Source organism: Oenanthe melanoleuca, chromosome 11 (genome assembly GCF_029582105.1).
Source record: "Oenanthe melanoleuca isolate GR-GAL-2019-014 chromosome 11, OMel1.0, whole genome shotgun sequence".
In the NCBI taxonomy this organism is placed as follows: Eukaryota; Metazoa; Chordata; class Aves; order Passeriformes; family Muscicapidae; genus Oenanthe; species Oenanthe melanoleuca.
Genome location: NC_079345.1, coordinates 7,702,301 through 7,727,455, shown reverse-complemented (window position 1 = coordinate 7,727,455; position 25,155 = coordinate 7,702,301). Strand labels below are relative to the sequence as shown.

The window sequence follows — 25,155 nt, the reverse complement described above, 5'->3', positions numbered from 1 at the left end:
CTACCGCCCTGCCTCTCGCCCCTGTCACTCCCAGTTCCGTTGAGCAGACGGACAGAGCGATTGGCCAATGAAAAAGCGGAAGGGGCTCCGACTCGCCCAATGGCAGCTGGCGGAGAGGTCGCAGCCAGCCAATAGGGCGGTGGGGGCGGGGCGGCGCGGCGCTCGAGCGGGCGGCTGGGCCCGGCTGAGGTGAGCGAGGGGCGGCGGGGCCGGGGTGGGTTGTTCTGGGCTGGGACCGGGCCGGTGTCCCGGCACAGCTCGATCCCCCGCGGCCCAGGCCAACTTTTGCAGCACGGCTGAGCGCTGGGGTAGCCTGAGGCTACCGGAGGGGAGATAACCCTCTCCCGCGCCCTTTTTGTGACTGGTGTCGTATTTAAAATATACGATAAAGACGGCAGAGCGTGTGTTTGTTTTGGATCGTGTTATTTTATTATTATTATTATTGTTGTTGTTGCTGTTAATTTCGCGTTAAAGCGGCGGGGCAGAACCCCTGGGGCGGTGCGGAGCGGGGCCTGGTGCTCTCCGCAAGGGGAAGCTGCTGCCTCAGCCTTCAGCCCTCGGTGCGAGCGCTGCGGTGCCGGCCGAGCTCGGGATCCCTCATTCGGGGCTCTGGAAGCGCTCGGAATTCCCCATTCGGGCCCAGGAAGGTTTGTGGAGACCCTCCATCTGCGGGCTCTTCCCGGGGCTGCCTGGCTGGAGGAAGCACTGCTCCTTTGGGCCAGATTCCAAGATTTAATCGTGAAAATGCCAATAATAACGTTTTTATACATCTCACAGTTAATGTAGGCAATGGAAAGTATTGCCCTAGGGGGTGTCCCAACCCTGGAAGTGCTCCAGGCCAGGCTGGATAAGGCCCAGTGGGAGGTGTCCTTGCCCATGGCTCACTAAAACTGATGTTTGTGCTTTGGGCTTCTAAATAGTGCTAAAGGTCTGCAGTTCCCAAGGCTTTTCAAGTTTATGATTGCTTAAGTACTTTTTGGAGAATGTGAATGATTTCCATCAGCTTGCAGAATTTAATCTGCACACCTCTTCTAATAAAGGACTTGTGAGTTTTTTGTGCATCTGTTCATTCAATTAATGAAATAATCTTGAACTTTTTTGTATTATAAGAACAGTGTGACCCAAGTGCTCTGAATTTGGTGGCTGACAGCAGCATGAGGATTAATAATGCACAGACTGTTGTCTCATCTGTTTTTCTTCAAACCCTGAGGTAGAACTCCTGTCCTGGAGGTAACCTGAAATCCATATGCCAAAGATGCAGAAGGGCAACCGTCCTTACTATATTTGCAGTTTTACTGCAAATTTCATTTTTATCCAGTCTTGGACTGAATATGGATTCACAAATGCTGATGCTGCAGATAACTTGGTACCAATGATGTCTCAGTCACGGGTTCTGCTGTCATGCCCTCTCTGGATTTGCCTGGTATTGGTAAATACCTGGGGGGCTATTCAGTGCACTCTGGGTAAGGGTCACAGTGATATGTTACGATAAGGCAATTTTATTTGTAGAAACTTGCAGGTCAGTCCACCTCCTGAGAGCAGTGCAGCAAAGGACTGTGTCGTAGAGCTTGTTTCTGGCTGTATCTGTGGGTGCTTGTGCAGTGCTGCTCACCCAGGAGAATCTCTCAAATATTTCCAACTGTTCTTCAAGATCCACATGAATTTACTTGGCAAGTAAACGATGGCAGCAAGAAAGCATTAACTTTACATACTCATCCAAATGCTTATTTAATTTGATTTTGCAATGTGCCTTTGGTCTTAGTTGCTGTCAAGCCAAAGACTTTGAGCCCAGGGCTCTGTGAGAGTGTTCCCAGCTCACATATGTGTATTGACTTGTGGTTTAGCTCTGCTGCAAAGGACAAATTTTCTCTTGACTTTGAATTCTAAAAGCTTTTTTAGTCACTGAGTGCTCTACCTGGTTCTTTCTGCTGTCAGGTTACAAGTAGGGTACACTTGTAAGTAAATACTAGTTTTCTTCAACTCCTTGCAGAAATGGCTCAAGAAGAGATGGAAGTTGATCTCCAGCCCGTGGCTAGTTACTCAGTGGAGACTCTCCAGACGCTTGCCCCGGAGCCCTCTGGTCACACAGAGCTCTCCCACCTTCCCGTGCTCGGGGAAGGAGGAGGCAGCGCTGCAGCCCTTCCTGCTGACAATGCTGTTGTCACACCCAGCGCTGGTACCACAAGGGGAGCAGCTGCAGAGCCTGACCTGCAGCTGAATCCTGCCACGGCCCCCGATGGGCTGCAGAGGCTGCAAGAGGCGTTAGATCTGTACCAGCAGTCTGTGCCACAGCCTACACAGCGTCCGCAAGTGAGGAGAGCTCGCAGGCAGCAGAGAGTTGGTGGTTCCCAGAGGACCATCAGTGCCAGGTAAAGCAGAAATGAAATTTGGTCTGAACTGCTCTCTGATCAAGTCCAGCATCAGTTCAAAACTTCCTGACTTACAGAGCCCAGCCCAGCCCAGCTGTGTGGCTGGGGCCAAATCCAGGGTACCTCACCTTTTAAATTCACTTAAACAGCTCAGCAACTTCTGCTCTCTTCTTGAAGGTTCTTTGCCCTTGTTAAGTGAATTCCCCTGTTCCATATGTTGGCAGGGGTGGTGTTGACTTCTGAGCCCTTCTGCATTTTGAATTTTGCTTGCAGAGCTTCTCCTGCTGCTGTTCCCTCCGTGCAGCCAGATTCCAGTCCATGATTCCTGCAGCAGTGCTGATTCTCGGCAGTTCCAGCCAGCAATTAGCTCAGTGGAGCTTGTGCTCTGATTTGCATTTCTCCTTTGATTTGAGGTCTGCCTGATTACATTTGCTATTGACAGTTGCTGCAGAAACTTTCACGTACAAACTGATATTTTTCTGTAGGGTTTTTTTGGTTGGATTTTTTTGTTATTGTTGTTGTGGTTTTGGTGGGGGGTTTTTTGGTGTGTTTTGTTTGCTTGTTTGTTGGGGTTTTTTTACTTTCAGACAAAAAATACTCTCTGTCTAATACCATTTGTGATGGGATTAAAGGGGGATGAGTGGGGATGCTCTTCAGTCAGAAGGAAATCCCAGTTTCTAGTTTATTTGGTTTTTGTCTCATCCTTCTAGCTTTTGGATGTGCCAAGGGTGAAATTATAATTAACTGAAGCATTGCTTTTAAATTCAGTGAGACCAAGAGCTCCTCTCCTCCCTCAGTTGATTAAACAAAACTGAATTGTTTGCCCTCAGATTGCCTGTGAAGGTCACTGTAGTTGTAAGGGCTGGAAGGCAACCCAAGAAACTCCTTTGAATCTGAAAGATAATTGAGATGATAGCTGAACTGATAGGGGGAGAGGGGAGGATGTTTCTATCGAGGGATGAAGGTCCAGTAGAAAATACGAAGGGAAGCAGAAAAACTAAGCATAAAGTCAATGGAATGAGGCTCTGATCCAAGTGGTGTGCATTTCACAGTACCAGTTCCTTCAGGAACCAGGGCTCAGTTAGGCTTGGAGAGACAGGTTTGGAGTTTCCTTAGGCTTATTAGTGAATGATACTACTTTGTTTTTCTCCTCTGCAGCCCCTCATCCCATTCTCCCCCATAAGAAGGCAATATCATTGTTGTAATGAGAAGATTTTCTTTGAACTGAGCAAAATAAATTGTTGCTGATCCTCCTGATTGTTCACAAAGTGGGCTATCTTATGTGATTGCCCCTGACTTGATAACAGTGACACCTTCCTGCTGCAGTCAAAGCCTAGGAATTTTCCTGCAAACATTCATGGAGAAACATGATGAGTCTTTAGCTTACCTGAAATGACTGTGGCTTTTGTTTCTTGCTTTTCTGGACTCAGGTCAGCATTGGACCATTACTTTCAACTCAGTAGGACCCAAGAGCCATCTGCAGGACCAGCTCCACACCTAGAGTTCCCCCGTATTGCAAGGGACACCCAAGAACAGCGCCCAGACGAGACAATTGAAGTGAGTGACTCTGACAGCAGCACTTCTGAGGAGGAGGAGGAGGAAGCAGTGGAGGCAGCAGCACCACAGTTACCATCAGCCCAGGAGACACCTCAAGCAGCGAGCTCAGGAGGTTGGTACTGGAGCTGTGTAGAGACTGATTTCAGACACTTTTCTTGCTGTTTGAAAACTCAGCAGGGAAATCCTTTTGAGCTCCTCAACAGACGGTGCTCAGAGATCTTTGTGCCCACAGCTGACAGCAGCAGGCTGCTGCCACAAGGCTTCCTGGCAAGCAGCTCCTAAGAGCAGCAGCAGCATGGCTGATTGCTATCATAATGTTAAATACAGTCTTTTTGCTGTTTGCAGACTTCTACTTATTCTGAACATTTCCAGGATTATTTGTAACTTAAATTTAGAGATTATTACTTGCCATGCTTCCAGTCTCATGTATTATTAAGGAGTGCTATTGAAGACATGAGGTCACAGCTTGGACATCAGCAAGTGCTTTCAGAGAAGCATCTGATTCAGTATTTTTAAATTATTTGAGATTTCAATCTGCTTCAATTTAGTTTTCATTCCTGTAACTTGTGGCACTTAGCTGAGGAGATGGAGGTGCATTTTGTTTTTCTTTCCTCATCTCTTTCTGTCTCACAATTCTTTATCTAAGCTCATGTTCACAGGCTGACACATACTTCAGTGACATTGTTTATGACGAACACGCACAGTTTATGTAAGAGTGACAAATAGTTAACTTGCTAGTCAAGGTTATTAATGCCCAGAGAACAAGGATGTCTTTTTACTTCAATCTCTAAGGAATGTCCTTATGATTCACTCTCTGCCCTCAGTTTTGGTTTTGATTGGCCAGCCCACCTCATTACCTTTTTTAAAAGTGTACATCTGTGAGGTGCCTTTTGAACAGATCCATTCTGCTTGCTCTGGGCTAGTTTTACACATGACAGGAGCTCAAGCTGTTAAGTGCTGTATATTATTGTGTGAACATATGCTCTCTGTTGGATTTTTTGGAATTCCCTCGTTGCTTATATAAGCCAGTGGCTCCTCTTACAGCCCAGAACCACAGAGGCTGAAAATTTTATTGACATTAGCCAGGGTTAGGTGATAATTCCACTGGATGGAGAATATCTGCCTTGATTACTAAATGTGATTAATAACTCTTGTTTTATCAGGAGCTAGAGGGGAAGCAGTGATTTCTGCTCCTTTTTTACTTTGCTAGTGGTGGCAGTCTTCACATAGAAATTCAGTGTGCCCATGCCTCACCAGATGGGCTGACAGAGGCCCACCACAAAACCACAGGGAGAGTAACAGCAACATTGGTAGTTCAGACAATTACCAGCTGAAAAACAGCTGAAGTCAGAGTGAATGGACAGCCAGCATACGGGAAATGCTTTCTTGGCACATGAAATATGCATGCTTAGATCCCTTGGCAAAGCAGCTTCTGATATTGGTGTCTGTCTTTCTGAGGGCATAATGATGCAGGAATATAACCTTACATCAACCTAACTATAGACAAAGTCTGTTTGTTTTATGCAGGTCAGAGAATTCTGATCGCAATTGCTGTCCTTAAAAGACCTCTCCTTTTTCACTGAAATTCTGTTGCTTTTCATAAAAGAAAATGTAAAATTCTTCAGCACTACTCTTCATGTATAGAAGGCCTTACACACAGGCAGTGTCCAGGGCACTTATCTGAAACTTTGTAAGTAACTTGTGCTGTGTCACTACTTAACTTGTGCCTTGAAGATTTCAGATCAAAGCAGGAAAACTCCTTTTACCCTCATTTTGAATCAGGTTATTTAAGCAATATTTTCTTTAGTTTCCAGTCAGGTCCAAGCAGAGCTGCCTCAAGCTTTGTCTCAAGCTTCTGCAGAACATGAAAGTCATGAAGATGAAGCTGAAGTCCAGCAGAAGCAAGTAAGGTGATCTTACAGAGCTTTTGGAAACATTATATATGATCAGTGCTACATTTTCTAAAACAGTTGTGTTGCTTTTTAAATTTTTTATCCTAGACAACTCCACAAAAGAAACTGGAGCCATCTATTCCTGCTGCATCTCTGGATGAGGAGGAAGGAGATACCTGTGCAATCTGCTTTGAGCAGTGGACCAATGCTGGGGACCACCGTCTGTCTGCACTGCGCTGTGGACACCTCTTTGGCTACACCTGCATTGAGAGGTGGCTCAAGGGACAGGCAGGGAAGTGCCCTCAGGTAAAATGGGTATTTATGTGGTCTGGAAAGCACTTAAGGCACTTACTATGTGTTCCTAACTTGTGCCTCAGATGTGATCACTGTAAGTGTTACAGCTGGTTGCTGCGTGAAGCTGCTGTCAGCTTTATTTTGATGTTATTAGGCAGTAGCAACTAGAAGTATTTTAAAGGATGAGTTATAACTTGGATATTCTCCCTGAATAGAGCATTTTTGAGTAGCAGATGCAAAAGTTTAAGAGTTCAAGTGCTACACTTGGAAATGGTTTCAGAATGCCCCACTCTGGTCCTGGAGAGAGCCACCTGGAATGGAATATAGCAGACAGATTCCTTGAAGCAATTAATTAAGCTTAAAGACTGTGTCATTGGACAAGAAATCTGTCTGAGAGCTGTTTTGTAACCACAGAATGGCTAGGGTTAGAAAGTACCCTAGATATCATCTAGTTCAGTTTTCAGTTGATTAATCTTCTGTTTTGAACTGCTCCTGTTTTTGTAGAGAATCAGGTTGTTTAGGAAGCTGGCAGAGAGCAAACTGAGAGCCAGTTTTAATGTCCCTTTGCAAGTGGTAAATCAGCTTTTGAAGGTTTTCTTTCCATAGTTAATACTGATCTCCTTCAATGAGATCTACACTTCTCTGTGATGTGTTTCCATTCCTTATTCCCTTTTTTCCATGAAGGAATGTTGATAAAAAATAGGTCAATGAGTACCTTGTAAATAGGATTCAGTTCTGCTGCTTTCCAAGTTGGTGGCTGGAAGCCATGGGTTTCTTTGGCTTTGTCATTTTGAGAGCTTCTGTATTCTTGCTTGACTTCGCAGGATTCCCTCTTCTCAACACCAAACATGTTCTCTTGACATGTGCTGTGACTAAACCTAAAGAATCCCTGTTGCCATAGCAAAGGTCCAAAGTTGATTTTCCTTATCCCTGTCAATTCTGTGTAAGCTTTTCTTCCCCCACTTTAGGCCCAGACAGAATTCTGAGAAACCTGCCTGGCATATTTACACTTTGGAATTTTGTGACTGCTTTCTTCTTGAGCACTAACATTTCAAGAGTTGCTTGTTCCCGCTTTCTCTTCCAATGATACAAATACAAAAAAGTTCCTGGGAGAACTTACTCTGGAAATAACTTTGAAGCTAAATCATCTTTCCTTCATTTTCTGTCGCTGTCCTTTGCAACTGGGCGTTCTCTGGTTGAATAGCCCAGAGTTGCTGTGCATGGTCTGTGTACTAAGTGGCTTGAGTGCAAGTTACTGTGAAATTCCAGCACTCCTGATCCTGCCAGTGGCAGCTGCTGGCTGCCAGGAAAACTGTCTTGGCTGTTTGCTGCTCGGCAAGGCAGTTTTTACAGAGGGAGGGAGGTTGTCTGCTCTGAGACTGTTGCTTGTGATATCTTCGTGCTGCTCAGTAAGAGAAATCTGCAGTTGAAGCACACACTGTAAGTTAATTCTCAGCAGAGGTTACTCGATCTGAGTATTCACTGCCTCTTATCAACAAACAAATTTGCAAAACAATAAACTTGGAAGAAATTATGGCATCTTGAAGTTTGAACTTGCCCTCTTTTTAAGGTGAATGTAAGGTACTAAATGGTTGCAGCTAGATGCACAAAATTATTGAAGTATCTGACTCTGTGTGTGTCACTGGAGTCAGTGACATGTCAATGTTTCATACAACACTGGAACACTTTTATAGATTTGAGCCTGTAGAATTTGATTAAATGAATATAATACAGAAATAAGAGTTGGGAGTATACTCAGGGGTTCCGAAATCCTTGTCTGTTGGCCAAGCAGCAAGTCTTGGTGTTTTCAGACCTGAGGTTGGGCTGGTGTTTTGTTCTAAATCTTCTTGTTTTCATTTCTTTGTCTGATTTGGGTTTTTTTTGTCCCTGGAAGTTACCTGACCATGCTGCCTTGCTGGTGCATTAGCAAAATACATTTAATGGGAAGCAAGGAGATGGATTATTAAAGATGCAGTAGGATAAGCAGCTTTTGTTGTAGCTCTGGTTAGCACTCTGGTGTCTGTACAAGGGAACATCTTGCAAACATGCTTGTGTTTGTGGCATTGTTTTCCATAGACAGCCCCTTCTTTCAGAGCTAAATAAAACAGTACCTGGGGACACATAGGGATGCACAGTTTGGCTAGTTAAATTCCTGTGGATGAGCTGAGCCTGTGTTTGGTTTCAGTGCAATAAGAAGGCCAAGCGCTCTGACATCGTGATCCTGTACGCGCGCACGTTGAAGGCGCTGGACACCAGTGAGCAGGAGCGCATGAGGAGGTAAAGAGTCTCCACGTAAAGACACCTGCTCCTGAAAGCTGCACTCTGGCTTCTACTTCATGCTTTCATTTCCTGTATTGTCTAAAGCAATTTGTGCATTCCCTTGGGGTTTATCAGAACCAAAAACCAAGGCCTTGCTGTGTTGCTCATCTTAATTTTCTTTTGGAACAGAATTCTTGAGTTTGCATTTTGTGGCACTGAAACAGCAAAAGCTATCTTGTGCTATATCCTGAAATGCTGTCATGGGAGAACATGCAAAGCTGATGCCAACAAGCTTTATATTGCTAATTCATCATTAGATGGGAAAAGCAAGGCATAGTTAGGAATGCAAGGAGGGTGAATAGCTGACCTTTTCTGCCATCTTTTTTGCATGCATTAAACAGAGTAATACCTCATATGAATCACTTTCCATCTTGCTTTGTCAAACTCTTCATGTAGCTTTACTTGCAAAAGGTCAGCAAGCATTACTGTGACTCCCACTTCCCTTTCCAACTTAAATGTAGACTTTGTATTGAAAAAGGAAAAAGCAGGTATGAAAATGGGGACTCTTTCTTTTCAGTAAGATGCTGTCACAGACGCTATTCTGAAATGAAAAGGCTCCAGATATCTGAGTTCTTCTCAGATATCTTGTGTTGAATAGAATTTAATTGGGGTTTCTTCACATGTCTACAACTATACCACTGTTCTTTCAAGGCAGTCTTTCAACAGAAACCTCACTATCCTGATAATTATAGATCAGAAGTGATTGAGGAGTAACAGTCAGGAAGGGAAGAATCTCTCTTCTTTCCAGATTGCCACAGCCTGAGGGTGTTTGAAGTGTACCTTTAGAAGGGTCATGCTTCTTTTACTGGATTAACACAGAAAAATAAATTATGTATAATATTTTTTTCAAAAGCACGGAAGACATTTGGGTGTGTAAATCTTGTTATCTCTCATGAAGGGGTAGTTGTCTGACTTATGTTTGTGTCTCAGAACCTCACTGTAGCTGTTCCCCACATGCTGTGCCCCTCCTCTGCCTCATGTTTCTGTTGTAAGGCAGAGAGCAGTGACTGCCTGTGGGTCCATGGAGCTGCTGGCAGTGACTGCCTTGTGGCACACAGCCCTGAGCGGAGCACAGATGTGTGTGTGACTGCATTAGTATTGTTTGCACGTAGTCTTAAGACTACTTAGGTATAAGATCATGGGGTTTGTTTCTCACATTCAGAAAAATCCACCAGCATTCAGGCTTTGGGTACTGATATGAAGAATATGTTTGTGATGGTTAAATAGGCATTTCACCTGTTTCTTCTGCAGGAAAAAAAATCACATGAAAAAGCTATAAGGAAATGACAAAATTCTGTGCTTTGGAACATGCAAGGCTAGGTCTGTGCAAAATACTGAGGCAAGAGCTTCCTGTACATGAATGACAGAAATAACTGGAATATTGCAGCTTTTGATGTACAGAATGCAGTGGGCAACATAGACCACGTGTACAGCTAATTTTAAGGAGTGTTGGTGTTTCTTTCCTCACTTTAGCTATTTCTTCATGTAAGCCTGTATGAAAGAGAAAAAATTCAAGTAACTTATCAAAAGTGCTGCTGCTATATGGTGTGTATGCACTTTTTGGCTCAAGGTGAGGTAGTAAGTGGTCTTCTGTATGGGCATTCACAGAGAATTTATCTGTATCATTTTTTTCTGGTACAGATACATTTTCTTAAAATACAAGATTAGCTAGTGGTAGGAGAGACAAGCATGAAGATCTTGTTGTTATATAGTTATGCTGTGATGTGCTGTGTTACTGACACGGTGTATTACATGGACATGATGGTATAGGATTTGCTTAAGTGTTTCTGTAGGGGAAAGAAAATTGATTTCTCTTTCACTTTCCTCTGTTAAATTAGTCCTTTTGGAGAGGGTGAGGAGAAGGGCTGTTGGAACAATACTTGAAGTGAGTCATTCAGAACAATTGCATAACTGAATATCTCAAGGTGAATGTATTGGGTTAGTGCAGTACAGGTTTTCTGTTACTTGTGGATTTGCCTGAAAACAGGACTTAAGGTGGGATGAAGTCAGAGGATGGGAATTGACAGCCCAGAAGAATATCCTAGATAATACCTAGTCCTAAAGATTGCTTTCCTCTCCTTTCTCCAGTTCTTTAGAAAAGGAGCAAATGTTGCGGAGACAGGCAGAGCTGGAATCTGCACAGAGCCGTCTCCAGCTCCAGGTTCTGACAGATGAATGCAGCAAACTCCGCAAGCAGGTTCAGGTGAGTCTCATGCTACAGATACACAGAGCATTTCTTTCTCTTCAGCCTGTCTTTTCCGTGTTCCCTTAGAGGTGAGAAGACAGGATTCCAGTTTTAGTAATCAGCAAGATTTAGTAAACTCAATTGGTGAATCATCCCAAATCAGTAAAGACATCCTGTGCTGGAATATTCATGTATGCTACAAAAACACTGACATTTTCTTGTGCTTTTAAGACTTAATTGAACTGGCAGACCAGCAGTAAGTTGTTTGGCTGCTGATGTTGCATGATCCCTAGCTTTTGTGATGCCTGGAAAGGCATGGTAATAAAGAACCAGACTTAGTCTCCTCATCTTTCTTGTAGTTGCATCAAAATAAGCTTTGGAAATCTCTGTAGAAAACCTGTAATACAATCTATTATCACTAGTTAGTCAAGAACCTTTGTGAAGCAGTTTGTGAAGAGGCATGGCCACTTGCAAAATCAAAAGAAAATAAAAAAAACCGCTAGGGGTTTGGGTTTTTTTGAAGGTTAGTCAACATTCCAGTTTCACACCTTCTGGTACCCTAGGACCTGGCCTGTCAACAGTCAAGGCTGTACACGGACTGAGCAGCTCCTGAGAGGCTCCTCTTAGTACACAAATTACTGAGTATAAGTGATGGGTTGTTAAATAACTGCTTCCTTCTGGTTTATGCAATACTGAGATATTTTGTAACCCATCCCAGCTGGATGGATTCCTATTCCTACTTTGCAGGATTCCTATAAATTATGGACTCTGCGGTGCTTCCAACTGTGAATTAGTTGGCATATTCCACCAGTGCTATGTTTTCCAAGAGCCTGTTTCATTGCCAGTTTGCTACCTTTTGTTGAATGAGGCAGATGATGTCCTCTCATTGTCTAGCAGCCTGCTTAATTTCAGGCATTTCTTTCTTCCTGGATTTTTTTTATAGCCTTGACTATTCATATTTGTACATTAAACAACATCCTTCTTGCTGAAGTCTTCCTGTGTGATGTAAGATAAGGCTTTATAAATTCCCTAAATTCCTGCATGAAGCCATATGCTTATCATCACTAATAAGAAAATTGGTTCACTTCAAACTTTGGCTTAAGAAAAGTGCAAATAAGATAAAATTGCAGGTTCATAATGTTTTCCTGCAATTCATTTGGTGTTAAATGATGGAGTATCCAGTCTAACTGAATTGAAGTCACATGTTATAGAGATTAAGTACCCTGTGTTCTTTAAGCTCTGTTTCAGTATTTATACTGCATTCATCATTGTCCTGTAGTGGTTAATGCAAATGCTGGAGCAATTTTTAGGTGCTTGTTTATACAATGAATGAATGGAAAGTAAAACAATATACTGGGGAGCAAAAAAAGTCAGCAGGAAGTCTGCAATAAATCTTTAACTTGATTGATTATGTTTTGAGCAGATGCTTAATGAGCTCCTTGTTTTATGAGAAGTCATATAGTAAAGCAACCACTTGCATAGAAGTATTTAGGTTGGGAGGTTTCTAGCCCAGCCCTGGTTGGGTGATTGCATTGTAGGGTTGGGTTGTTCAGGGTTTTTTGTTGCTAATGCTCTTATGCTGTGCCCAGCAGCTGTCATGGCACTAGTTGTGACCTTTTTTTAGGTTTTTATGCATTTTCCTGTGCTCTTACCTATTAACAGTCTTGTTCATTGTACTTTGTTATTGAAGTATGTAATGTTATTGAGATTAGGAAATAGATGGTTTTTAAGTCTTTAACTATATGAAAATACATGAGAAAAAGTACTGGAAGATGAGGAGAGCTCTGAAAGAAAGCCCTCAGGAGCAGGGGCTGTGCTAAGCTGTGTCCTGCCCACATGGAGGTTCAGGCTTGTGTTTTGGAACCAATGCTGCTGACACCTTACTTTTACCTAATGTTTTTCATTTGGGAGCAGAAAGAACTTGGGAATGAGATGTGAGCTACTGCAGTACTCCTCTTGAATCTGCCAGCATTTTCAGTAAAAGTAGCTAATGATAAGCAAACCATCACTGCTTTCTGGTACTAATTTCACTGATCAGCTGGGATAGGAGATCTGATTTTTGCACATGGGAAGCAAGAGCTCTGTTTGGGCATGGAGCAGGAAAAGGAGGACTGGCAGGGAAATTACAGGAGACTGCATGCTGCTGTGGAGAAGAAAGCAAATGTAATTGTTACTCTTGCAGAGATCAGTTCAATATGAACTGATTACTTGATGTAATGGAAAAGCTATTTTAAAGTAGGATTTTCAGAGCATCCAAAAAAACCTGAATGGCAAAATATCAATAAAAACTTGTATATCCAATACCTCTAGAAAAAAAAAAATTAGGCTAATTGTTTTGTTTAATAAAAAATGTTCATCTTTGCAATCTCTGTGTTCACCTCCAGTTGATATCTGGGGAAGTGAAAGCTGATATTTCATGGCTGCTGTTTATAGAGAAGCCAGTTAGAAATGCTCCATGTGCTTTAGACTGAATTTGAACCCGAACCCTAAAGGGAGGTGGAGGGTGGAATGTCTTCAATGCTGCACCACAGCTTGAGGTTGTCCTGTCCTGTGTTTCTTTTAAAGGCAGGGCTGGGGCTGTGCAGTGCAAGGTGGCAGGTGTGGCTTCTCTGAGAGCACTGAGGGAAACAGCCAGAGTGAAAGTCATTGATACCTGCCTTTGTCTTGAAAGCTTCATATCAGCTATTAGAACTGTAACCTAATAACTCAAAACTGTTCTGAATTTACTGTAGCTGGTTTTCCTTTCCAATTCATTGTGCTCTTCTGCACCTCCTTCCCCTGCATGCTCCTCAGGAAGACTTCTGCTATATAGCCCATTCTTTCCCCCTGGTGTGACTCTGTTCATTCATGACTGCAAAGGCGAGCTGAAATCTAGAGACAGTCATAGCATGTGCAGAGAGAGGAGTTTGCTCTCAAGGCCTTTAGCTGACACCAGGTATCAGGAAAACTCTGCAAAGCATCTTAAAGGAAAGTATAGGCTTTTACATAATGAACAGAAGAATGTTCTTTTGAGCACAATTAGTGGAATTTGTCTGCAGCACAACAGTTTTTAATCACCTTGCTAATGTGCCTCCAGTAAGACTTCCTGGTTCTGCTGGGTTTGTCCATTGTGTTTAAATGTAAACATTGTACTAATAGTCCTAGTGATTTTAATTGCCTGGTTTCCTTTTTAATAACTTATGTGAAAGTTGAATGTTGAGTGCAGGTGACAAGGAGACTTTTGTAAGGTACACAGAGCAACAGATAATTTTAATCTCTTCTGATCCCCAGTGGTCATGGCCTCACCCCCTCACCTTTTAAAAATAATGAGTTTATTATATTTTTATTAAAAGTTACTTTCTTCTAAGTTTTCAATGACTGCTTACTCTAAGCCTGAAGCTACAGCTTTCATTGTAAGCATCCTGACAACCCTCACACCCCTTCTTCCTTGCCCAAGTTGTTTTGTCTTTTCTTGCTCTAATGGGATCATCTGGAGTCTCCAGCTTCCTTTACTTTTTTTTTTTCTTTTTTTTTTTTTTTTTTCCTTTTTTTTTTTTTTTTCTTTCTTTAATTTTTTTATTCCCTTGGGACATTTGCAATGTGCTTGATGCCAAAGAGATCAGACCTCTGTAAAGTATCAGAACTGCTCTCCTCTTGAGCAGCTTCCAAAAGTTATAGGTCTTGATAACAATTAATGTAGAGCTTGAACTTTGGTCTTGCCTTTTTGAAAACTGCTGCCTTTGCTTCAATGCAGGTTAAGTGGTGGTGGCTGGTTCAGTATTGAGGCTGACTTGCAATTACTGATATATTCATAATATCACTCTTGTGACCCTTAATTGTTAAAGGATTGCATAGTGTTTGAAGCAGAACCTGTGTTGCTCAGACAACAGAAAGCAAGTAGCAATTTTTGTTTGGTATACTTCCCTCTTAAATATCCCTGAGATTCTGTATTGTCTGGTTTTGACCTTGGATTACAGGATGGTAAAAATGCTTTTTGGGAAGAGACACTTATAGTTGGCTCACAATATGCTGATGCCACTACCTTCATTCCCACCTCACCCCTGATGATCTCAACAGAGAAAGGAATTCAAGGAATACCTTGTGTCTCACAAAAGCTGTTCTTGGCCATGCCTTTGCTGAGTATCCTTGAGTATTCATCAACTGAGGTGGAGGAAAAGAGGGGAGGAGGTGGTAGAAGACAGGGATGGAGCTCTTGAGACTTGTGTCATTCCTGGAATTTGCTGTACAGGGTTTACAAGAACAGGATCATCGTCATTAAATAGACTGACTTGTTTCCTGCAATGCCCTTTATGTTGAATCTTGGGCTTTTATTTTTTATGGGGTATTCTGGAAATTCTGGAAAATGGTTTTAATTGACTTTCTCTTGTGGTTTAGGGGCACATAATACTTGGCAGTTCATTCTCTTCTAAACAGCATTGATCTGGTAATAATTGTTACTGGCTTTTATGTGTTACCCAAGAGTCCTCTTTTTCACAGGGTGTAATACATACAATAAAGACTTTGAGTTCATTCTGCCAGTATTTATACAGCATTTGAATGCTTATGTTGCTCATTGTCATAGGCCATGGACTTTGAATTGTAGCACTTCAGAAATAGCATGGAAATGGGACTGTATTTCCCTCTTTTATCTGAGAACAAGTACAGCTGGAGCACCTGAAGCAGTGAGCACAGAAGGTTACACTGCTGGTGATGCATTAAAGCTGTTTGGGTTTTGTCTTTGCAGGAGCTGAAAGCTCTGGTGGCCCAGTACAATGTGAGCACTTCACAGCAGCCTGGCAGCTCCCGAACCTGCCTCCCAGGCAGCCTCCCCTCCAGCCAAAGCCAGCGCAAGTACCACTTGGAAAAGGTTTTTTTGGTGTCCCAGGCTGGGAACTGCAGAGTGATGGCGTATTGTGACTCACTGAGTTGTCTTGTGGTATCACAGCCTTCTCCACAGTCTACTTTTATTCCTGGTAATTAAGCAAGTCAACATTTGAGGGTTCAGAAGTACAAGTTAATGTCATTTCTACTTTGTCCCTGTTTTTTTGCTTGGCCTTTGCGTGTGCCTTGTAAACTGAGGATACTCGTAAGGCTCCCCACACTTCTTCTGGCCCCTGCACTGGTAGCTTCTGCCTAGCACAGGAGGTTGTTTTCCCTGTCAATTCTATGGCAGAGTCCTAGCAGAGGGTCTCCAGCTCTCCTGCTGAAATGCCACATCCACGGGAAGGTAAAAGGTGTGTCTGGTAATCCTTGCAAAGGTGGATCTACTGAAAGAACAAGGGCCAGGCAGTGGGGCCTGCAGAGAAGCTTGCAGTAATTAAGTGAGAAACACTGCTTCTCAAATTGTAGGTGGATTGATGCACATGCAGCTGATTAAAACAGAAAAACCCAACCAAAAGCAAACTCCTTTTAATATGAATGCCTGAAGTGCTGTTCCTTAATGAGGAAATAGGAAGCCACAAGTCACGGACAGCCCTGGTTTTGTGTCAGTGTTCTGTCCAGGGGCCAGTGACCTGACATCTGGACCAGTGCCAGTGACTTTTTCAGTGCAATATATGTGGTATTAGGAGTCTGAGAGTGCTTATTTGCAAAATGCTTTCTGACTGATGAAACTTACTTTATTTGGCTAATGAGTTTGAGGTTAATGTGCCTCATCTATGCATAACAAGGTGGTTTTCCACATTTAACTGGTCTCATTTTTCTGGCATTTGTAGCCAAGGACTGAATCTCTGAATAGAGGCTTTGTGGTGACTCTTGTACACATAGGTTAAGTTCACCTGTAACCATTCTTTGCTGTGATGTTTGTTCTCTCAAATAGCCCTGTAATCCTGCTCTTTGTGGTTTTATCTGGGCAAGAGTGTCTTTGAAGAAGCTGGCTAAAGGGCAGCAGGCCTTGTAACAAGAATTGTAACATTGCTACTGAATTTGCTCTTGTTGGCTGGGATCCTTAAGGATTTAACCTTGTTGCCTTTTGAATTAAAGAAGATTTGTGGCAGTTCTTACCCCAAACAGCAAATAACTTACATATTCGTCCCACCAGAGGCTTCAATACAGACTTTGTAGTTCTGACATAGAACAGCCAGTTCTATACATACGCTGCTTCACAATAACATGCTTTACCCTTCTTCTGTGGCAGGTTGTGGTGTTAAGATGATGAGCTTGGCCAACCTGAAGAGCAGTCAGTATGTTCCCATCCACAGTAAACAGATTCGGGGCCTGGCTTTTGGCACTCGAGCAGATGGTTTGCTGCTCTCTGCTGCCCTGGACAGCACTCTCAAACTCACCAGGTGAGCCCTGCTGCCTGTCCCTGCAGAGTTGGGCTGCGTGCAAGAGGTTGGGTTGGATTTTGTTCTGTCTTGCAGCACTTGCTCTTCTGCTTTCTGAAAAATGCATATTCTTCCTGCATTTTGGAACTAACAGAGGGAAGAATTTATTGATGCTTTTGCATCTTTAAGGTAAAGGTGTCATGGAGCTACCTCTCTCTGATTATTTTCCTGTGGGAAACAAGTAATTCAGCAGAGATTGGCCAACTGTGTTGAGAATAAGTAACATAATATATAGACACAACATTTAGTGTCCACTTGGTTTTCTGTTACTGCAGGGAAATGTGAAGCATGGGAACTGGTACAGCATAAAGCAGAGTAAGGGTTAGGCTGGGCTCCTCCTTCTCTTTGCTGGTGTTGGCTTCTCTGATTTTAAACCTCTTGGAGATCATGGAATTCATTTGGGATATGAAATGCATTGTTGAGCATGTGCTAGAGGCACTCTAGAGCTAGCAGAGACTTAAAGCAGCGGGTTGGAAGCTAATTATGCAGAGACTGAGAGAAAAATGTGTCCAGTCCTGTTAGAATTTACAGCTTATGAGTGTGTTTTTTTGCTGCTCTGCTGCTCTTTAGTCTTAATCTTACAGTGCTTCAAAACTGTATTGGCTGATTGATTCTTATTGAGTTATATTAATATCTCTGTGCAATCTGTCTGTCATTATTGGGTTAGGCAGGATAAGTGTCTGTTGTTTGACTAATTAGTCTCAATTCTTCCCCACAAGTGAAGCAAGAGAGAACTTAATCCTGCAGCAAAAATGTACAGAAAGTTTCTGTCCTGTAACCATGTTGAAATGTTTGCTAGACTAGTTAAAAGTAAACAAAACTCTCTCTGATGCTCAAGTCGAGGTGTCAGATTTCTAACTGGTTAGGCTGATAATTCTTTTCATGGTTTAATCTGAAGAGTGAGCAGACACTGCAGCAAGGAGCCAGAGACTTTCATATCTGCCTCTCACTGCCTGGTTGGCTGCATGAGAGCCCGTGATCCCCTTGCTTTTGGGTTTGATTCCAGAATGTCTTGGAGTTAGGTGTTTGCTTCAGCAGCATCTTCATGCTTTTTTCAGTCTCCCTCTGAAACAATATTCCTTCTTTGGCTATCTTTCTTTTCTAGTTACTCATTTCATAGTCACCCTCCCCAAAAAAATTATCCAAGATATCTTTATGTCTCCTGCTCTGTCTTGCAGTTGTTTAAAATAGCCCTGTGAGTTTATTTTGGTTTTTGGTTTTGGTTTTTTTTTTTTTTTTATCTTGTTGTTTTGACCCAGTCACTGCTCCAATATCAAACTTCTGTTTCCCCAGCTAGATTTTTGTAGTTGTTCCCCTTACACTTACCTAGGAGCAATTAGTTGTTTCTCTGGAGTCCTGAAAGTAATCACCTTCCCCCATGGAGAAGCACATATGTTACAAAGGATATCTGGAGTTACTTTGATATGTGCAGTTTTCTGTCTCTTGCTGTTCTCAGTGTGCAAATGCATGTGTGACAATGCTGCCCTTTGCAAATATGTCCTGATCTGATACCAACTTCATCTTCTATTCTGGGTTGTGCCCCTTTGTGGACTCTCTTCTTCTTTAGAAACTTGATTTGTAGCAGGAATAATTAATACTACAAATGTACTTTCAACTTAGCCACTCGCTGTCTCACTCTTGCTTAAACTGGATTCTTTTGAGGCATAAATACTGTTCCTCCTGTGTAAAAAGAGGGGAAATAATTAATGAGAGATGTAATCTGAAGAGATGAGCCCTGTGATCTCAGGAATATATGGTATTATGGGACTACACCAGAGTTGCTTCTCCTAATTGTTTCCAGAAAAGTAACTTGGCTTTCTCTTGCCAGTAAGGCAGTTGAGACCCTGCTGTGAGATTTCCTCTCCCAGTCTCCAAAGATCAATCTGGAAAAAGAAGCATTGGCCTGGAAGAATTGTAAATCACTTGACAATATCCAAAGAATTATTCTGTTTGGGTTTTTAGATTCATGTCTGGAGTAAAGGAGGAGTTAATTGAGAATTTGGTCTAAAGAGAGATGCTTTTCTCTGAAGACTTTAAAAAGCTAGATTAGCTTATTTTAATTGTTCTGTTTTCTCATCAGTAGATACTTGTGCAACTGGCCAACACTTTGCTTTTCTTCTGCAGCTTGGCAACAAACACTGTGGTGCAGACATACAATGCTGGCCGTCCTGTGTGGAGCTGCTGCTGGTGTCTTGATGATACAAACTATGTCTATGCTGGATTGGTCAATGGCTCTATCATGATATACGATCTGAGAGACACAAATTCTCATGTCCAAGAACTGGTCCCTCAGAAGTCAAGGTATGGCAGAAGGATTTATCATTCCTCTCAACTAATATACATCAAATTAAACACAGCTTCTTCCATAAATCATACAGCAATTACAATAGTTTAAATTGTATCATTTGAATCTCTTGTTCAAAAGTTCACATTTAGCGCAAATGTGAGAAGTCTTTCATAAGCTTGTATGATGTTTGTATATAACTTATGCAGGTGCCAAGCACTTGTGCTCTTTTTAAGGCATACAAGGGTCAGAAATAGACCCACTGGTGCAGTATAAACAGGAGAGTTGAATTCCTTTTGGAGCTAGGTTTAGTATTTAATTTTGAATGGACAAATCACAAAGAGGTGTGAAATTCTGATGCTTCTGTTTCCTGTAGTCTGGGAATCAAACGCTGATTTGCACTCATCTGATGTGTGCTGTTTGTTGCTTCTGTAATCATAAGGCTCAGTAGTTAAGCTGGATTTAATTTGTACTTGACCCATCCATTGGCACTCCTTGCTTGAGGGACCATCTCACAGCCTGCTTAGGCCCTTTCTTTGCCATGCAGTTGCAGACCTGGAGCTCTGCAGCAGCGAGCAGGACACCAGCAGAGCTGCAGCTGACAGCACTGACTCTTGCCAATGGCCCTTCCAGGTGCCCCGTGGTGTCGCTGTCCTACCTGCCCCGGATGGCCTCAGCCTCGCTGCCTTATGGTGGAATACTGGCTGGGACCTTGGAAGGAGCCTGCTTTTGGGAACAGAAAGCTGGCAACTCCTACCGGCCTCACCACCTGCCCCTGGAACCCGGGGGCTGCATCGATCTCCAGACAGAGATCAACACACGGCACTGCCTGGCCACCTATAGGCCTGGTACGTACTGGGGTGTCTCTGACCTCTGCTTCTCACTGCTCTGGGCTCAGCTCAGCAGCAGAAACACACCACCTGCTCTTACCAGAGCAATGAGCATCTGCACATAGAGGAAATACATAGAGGATGGGCAAAAGGAGGCAGCTGCAGGCTGGTGCTGCATGTATTCTTACAGCTAAAGCCTATCTGTGAGTACATTTTTCAAAAGTGACCTTTTTATTTCTACTACACAGGTAAAAATAACCCATGTGTGCGTTGTGTGATGATGGAACTGACTTGCAGCCCACTGACAGAGGGCTCAGAAGATGTGGTGTGTTCTTCTAACCCGGTTCAGACTTTCAGTGCTGGGCCCACTTGCAAGTTGCTGACCAAAAATGCCATTTTTCAGAGCCCAGAGGATGATGGGAGTGTCTTTGTGTGTGCTGGTGATGAGGCATCCAATTCTGCTCTGGTATGTCTTGTTCCTTTCAGTGTGGTATAGAAGTTTATTGCAGTTCTTAGGACAGAAGCCTTATCAGTCAAAGCATGAGTGTGATTTGGTGGGAATTGTCTTGTCATGCACATTACCCTGTGCTAGTTGGTCTGTTGTACTGCTGTGGAAGCTGTAACTTCCTGATAGCATGGGACTCCCAGTCTTATCCAAGGCCTGTGGTCCCCATCCATCAAAGGGCATCTAGGCAGTGAGGCCCTGTTGTCCCCCAGGGGAAGGGGCTGGGCACAGTGGCACAGCTGGGCCCCTCTGAGTGGTGTAACAGACTCAGTGGGATCGTTAGTGTGGTATGCACTGTGGGAGAAGGACGCAGGCTTTTTAGCAGTGGTGGGGAAGAGGAGGAGAAGCGTTGCCCTTTGTATGAAAAAGCAGCCCAAATGCAGAAGATGGACAACAGGCTACACGAGACCTCATGAGTGGGGTCAGAGAGGGTGGTCAGGGTGGCATTGTGCTGTAAGTCTGTTCAAGACAATCAAGCAGCATGTGGAACTAGAGAAAGGGTCCTATGAATAAATTGAGGAAATCTTTTTCTGGAGAGAGGAAGGTCTGTTCTGGATAGGAGAAGAGAGTCCTGCAGTCCTTGACCTTGTCTGTCCCTCCCACAGCTCTGGGATGCTGGAAGTGGTTCTTTGCTGCAGAAGCTGCCAGCTGACCTGCCTGTGCTGGATATCTGCCCCTTGGAAGTGAACCAAAGCCACCTTTTGGCCACCCTGACAGAGAAGATGGTGAAAATCTACAAGTGGCACTGAGTTGTCCCTGTGCTTGCCATAGACTGTCCAAATATGCTGCTGATAATATTACACAACTACTCAGTCCTGCACTTGGTGCTTACCAGAGACAGGATCCATTTCAGCACCTTTCTTGCAGTGGGGAGGAACTGGGATGTGCTGGTGCCCAGAGCAATTCCTTCTTCTTCTGTATTCCTCTTTAGGCCTGCCCTTATTTCTTCTTTTGTCAATTTTTTTTAGTCAAACTCCACAAACTGCCTCAGCACAGCAATAATTCCTGGAGTGTCTCCAGCGTGTGTTGCTGCACTTTTTTTTTCCACTGTGAATACAGCACAGGGACTTTCAAATATCTGCTACAAATGAATAAAATAAGAGGAACTTGAAGACCTGAGACTCCCACTGCACTTTCTTGTGGAATCCTGCTGTGATTACTGGTTGATGAAAAGGCATCTTGTAACATTGCTGATACATAGTGTGAAAGCAAGTTCACTGCCGTGGGGAGCACATTCCCTACATTCTGTTGAAGGTCTAGGATCAGTTGGCAGTTATTCCCTAACAAGGATGGATCCTGTTTTGGGGCCATGAAGAGAACAGGCTTGAAAAATCCACAGAGATCTTTTTCCTTTGTGTTTTTTTGTCCATGAGCATATAATTTGCACTGTAATTCCTTAATTCTCTGCTGCCTTTCCCTTCTCTCCTTCCTGCTTTACCTGCAAGCAAACTTGGACAGTTTGGCTGTGGAAAATGAAAATAGTACTGGAGAAGTACAGGTGAAGAAGAGGGAGATGATTCTTGTGCTGTTGGCTGCTGCACAGTGTTCTTTCTTAAAGACAGGAATGTAGTGAAACAGCCAGTACATTGGAAAAGAATGCTGGCTGCTTCTGTTGTTTGGGGGTAGGGGAGTTGGCTTTTTTTCTGTGTTGAGGAACCAGTAGAAGCTCAGGGATTTCATCAGCTTATTTTTATTGACCTTTTGTCTTCCTTAAATGACAGTTTACAGCTCCACAGAGCTGGTCACAGAGAGCTTCCAGTTGTGTTTGTGTAAGTGCTGCAGCCACTGGTTTGTGTAGATGTGAGCCTGTGGGGTGGGACCACAGCCTGGGATGTGTGGGCAGGCTCACCCGGCACCTTACTGTAAATACTGTGGGCTGGGCCGTTCATCTCCAGGTCAGATCAAGGAGAGGGCCTTCAGTTCCATTTTATGTGTAACAAAGTCAAACTTGCAAAGATGTTGGAAGCTGCAAGACAAGTTCCCTGTGCTAGAAGGTTATCCCTCTGCCTCTGGACATGGTGAGCAGCAGCTGTCCCATTCAGATTGAGCATGCCACCACTTCAGCTGCCAGGATAATTTTATTTGCTGAAGTCTGGGGCTTGCACAATGTGATCCTGTTTGTCTTAAATGGGACTGAGACGATCTCAACTTAACTTTATATTTTTCTGTATTTTGTTCCTATATTTTTATACTGTAAAAATAAAGTGTTTATAATTATCAAATATAAGTGGTGCTGCTCTACTTTGAAAACAGGTCTCAGTGACATTCACTGCATGCCTTATGAACATTACCAAGGGTTCCTTTATGCAGGTGAACCTTCCCTTGCTTTGTATTATTTCCAGGTCACACTGAACTTCAGGCTGAAATAATGAAGGTATTTAGTGAATGAGTCCTCACTGCACCATCCTGATCCGGCCAGGTGAGGGGAAGGAAAAGGGTTGATCAAGGTCAGGCTATACACATGGGATGTCTTTTAAATGAAAATAGCTTACTGACATGAGAATTTTTGGCATTTTAACAATGACCAGGAACTAAGGGTTGGTAGAATGATATTGTGAGAAGGTCTCTGGTAACAGCTAAACCAGAAGGAGCAGGATGCTCTCTGCCATATTAGTACAATGAGCTTCTTGTTCTCAGCTATTTTGAGGTATCATTTATGTTCTGTCAATTCCAACCCCCCCCCCCCCATCTTACCACAAGAAATTTGGAAAGCTTTAAACATACATAGGAAAAAGAATTAAAATGTTTTGGTTTTGATTTTTTAAGTAATATTTTGATTTTCTGGATAACACTTATTTTCTACTTTGTACCACCATACTGGAATAAGAAATACAAACTTAAATACTATTAAAATAATGGAAGATGACACTTTCACATTCTCAGTTTTCTAGAGTGTCAGAAAATGTTAAAAAAAAAGTGAGGAAATCTTGTAACACTGTCCTACTCCCAAGTTTGCAGCAGGCTGCAGGAAGGCACACCTAACTGGTGTGCAGAAAGCCATCAGCATTGAGCGCTGATAAAAGGTCAAATGTGTTAATTAAATATTTGCTCATTTTGTCTGGAGTCAAAGGGGCAGATTTGGGATGGAAGGATGGAAGAAATCAGTATCTCTGCACTGTGCAGGGCAGCTGTCATGAGAGGCTGAGCTGTTGTGCTGGTGTTTCAGGCACGAAGCCACTATGTGGCTATTTCTGCCTCTGTCTCTGGGTAGATTTTGTTATCGTGGTGCAGGCTGGCCCCTTGGCAATTCCTGTAGTAAATCTGGTGTGAGGTGATAGGTAAAGCCAGTCCTGCACACAGGGCTTTGCTCTTAGCTGTGCATGGGCATTTTAAAATATTTTTCTCCAGATTATTGCAGGGCAGTACCTTTTAAAATTTTAGTTCCTGTAAAAGCAGGCCTGGGGGACAGTGCAGTGCTGGCCAGAGCTGGCTATGGTGGCTGCTTGGTTGGCAGCAATGCAGTCCCTGCTGCTCCCTGTGGAGGTGTGGTGTTGGGGGGTGGCTGGTGGGGAAGGGGAGGCTGGAGTTGGACAGTTGTTCTTTTGGAGAAGGGCTGTCCTCCACATCTCCCTTCAACAGGGATGATCTGGTGTTAGACTGTGGTGATCCATGGGGTGAGGAAGCAGCCAGCTCCAAGCTTCCCCATCAAGGAACTTTGCTGCCGTGGCACCTACCCTGGTGCTTTAGCTCTTGAAGGGACTCTGGTGAGATTTTGACAAATAATCAAAAATGTTGCAGATGAGAAAAGGTCATCTGCAAAGCATGAGCCAAGAAAAGAGCACAGCTTGGTGTGTGTGTGTGTGCACACCAGGCAGGATGGCCAATGCTCTGCTCTGTTCTGGCTGTACCCGCTGCTTGCTGGAGGGCAAGAAAGCACGTACTTTGTGTCCCAAATGAAATTGGATTATACCGAGGCAATGTAGCAAGTGAAACAAGCAGGTTAAACTGAACCTTGTTACACTGAGGTAGCCAGAGCATCCCAGTCAGATTTCAGTTAGTTCTCCTTTTCCGTTTGTGAGGAGACCTGACAAGATTTTCTGCTTTTGTAGATTGGCAGATTTTCTACCAAGGCAGTAAATTCCTTAAAAGACCCACCTTTCTGCTGGTTTGTGAAATGGAGAATATGAGTTAAAAAACAGTTCAGCTGCCTTGAAAATTGAGCAGAGGGGGTCACAGTGCCTCAGCAGCAGGGCTGCCCTCAGCCGAGCTGCTTTGGGCCCTGTGAGGACTCAGGCATGTTGATACCAACAGCCTCCCTCACTTATGATAACGATATTTATCATTGTTTATTTGCTTTTATGAGAGTTAAAGATATTTAGACATATTGCTGAGAAGGCATAAATGCCTCCTGCTCACGTTACTTCTCTCTGCTGGAAGAGGTGGGCTGTGCTGGGATGGCAGCCAGAGCTGTGGGTGCCCTGATATTACAGAACACTGGGTTCTGTGGGCCCGTGGGAAACTGTCCTGGGGTGCATCAGGCACAGCCTCAGCAGCCAGTCAAGGGATAGGATTGCTCTGCTCTGCACTGCTGCAGCCTCACCCTGAGTCCTGTGTGCAGTTTAGCTCACTGCAATATAAAAAAACTATTAAGCTGTTAAAGAGTGTCCAAAGGAGG

At 43.4% G+C, this 25,155-nt stretch overlaps 1 protein-coding gene across 2 annotated transcripts; it reads left to right on the top strand.

Moving 5' to 3' along the window:
• Positions 1–130: 130 nt before the first annotated feature.
• On the top strand, positions 131–23,256 carry RFWD3 (ring finger and WD repeat domain 3). 2 transcript variants are annotated; one of them, XM_056500872.1, is made up of 13 exons: positions 131–189; positions 1,991–2,369; positions 3,800–4,038; positions 5,734–5,831; positions 5,927–6,124; positions 8,298–8,389; positions 10,520–10,634; positions 15,340–15,568; positions 16,732–16,882; positions 19,046–19,222; positions 19,839–20,053; positions 20,284–20,501; positions 21,146–23,256. In XM_056500872.1, exons 2-13 carry the CDS (start codon positions 1,993–1,995, stop codon positions 21,287–21,289), a joined length of 2,253 nt encoding a protein of 750 aa, XP_056356847.1. In that variant the 5' UTR covers positions 131–189; positions 1,991–1,992; the 3' UTR covers positions 21,290–23,256. The 2 variants fall into 2 exon arrangements, with proteins under 2 accessions (XP_056356847.1, XP_056356846.1); XM_056500871.1 differs by lacking the exon at positions 131–189 and having other exon boundaries at positions 200–2,369.
• Positions 23,257–25,155: the final 1,899 nt, after the last annotated feature.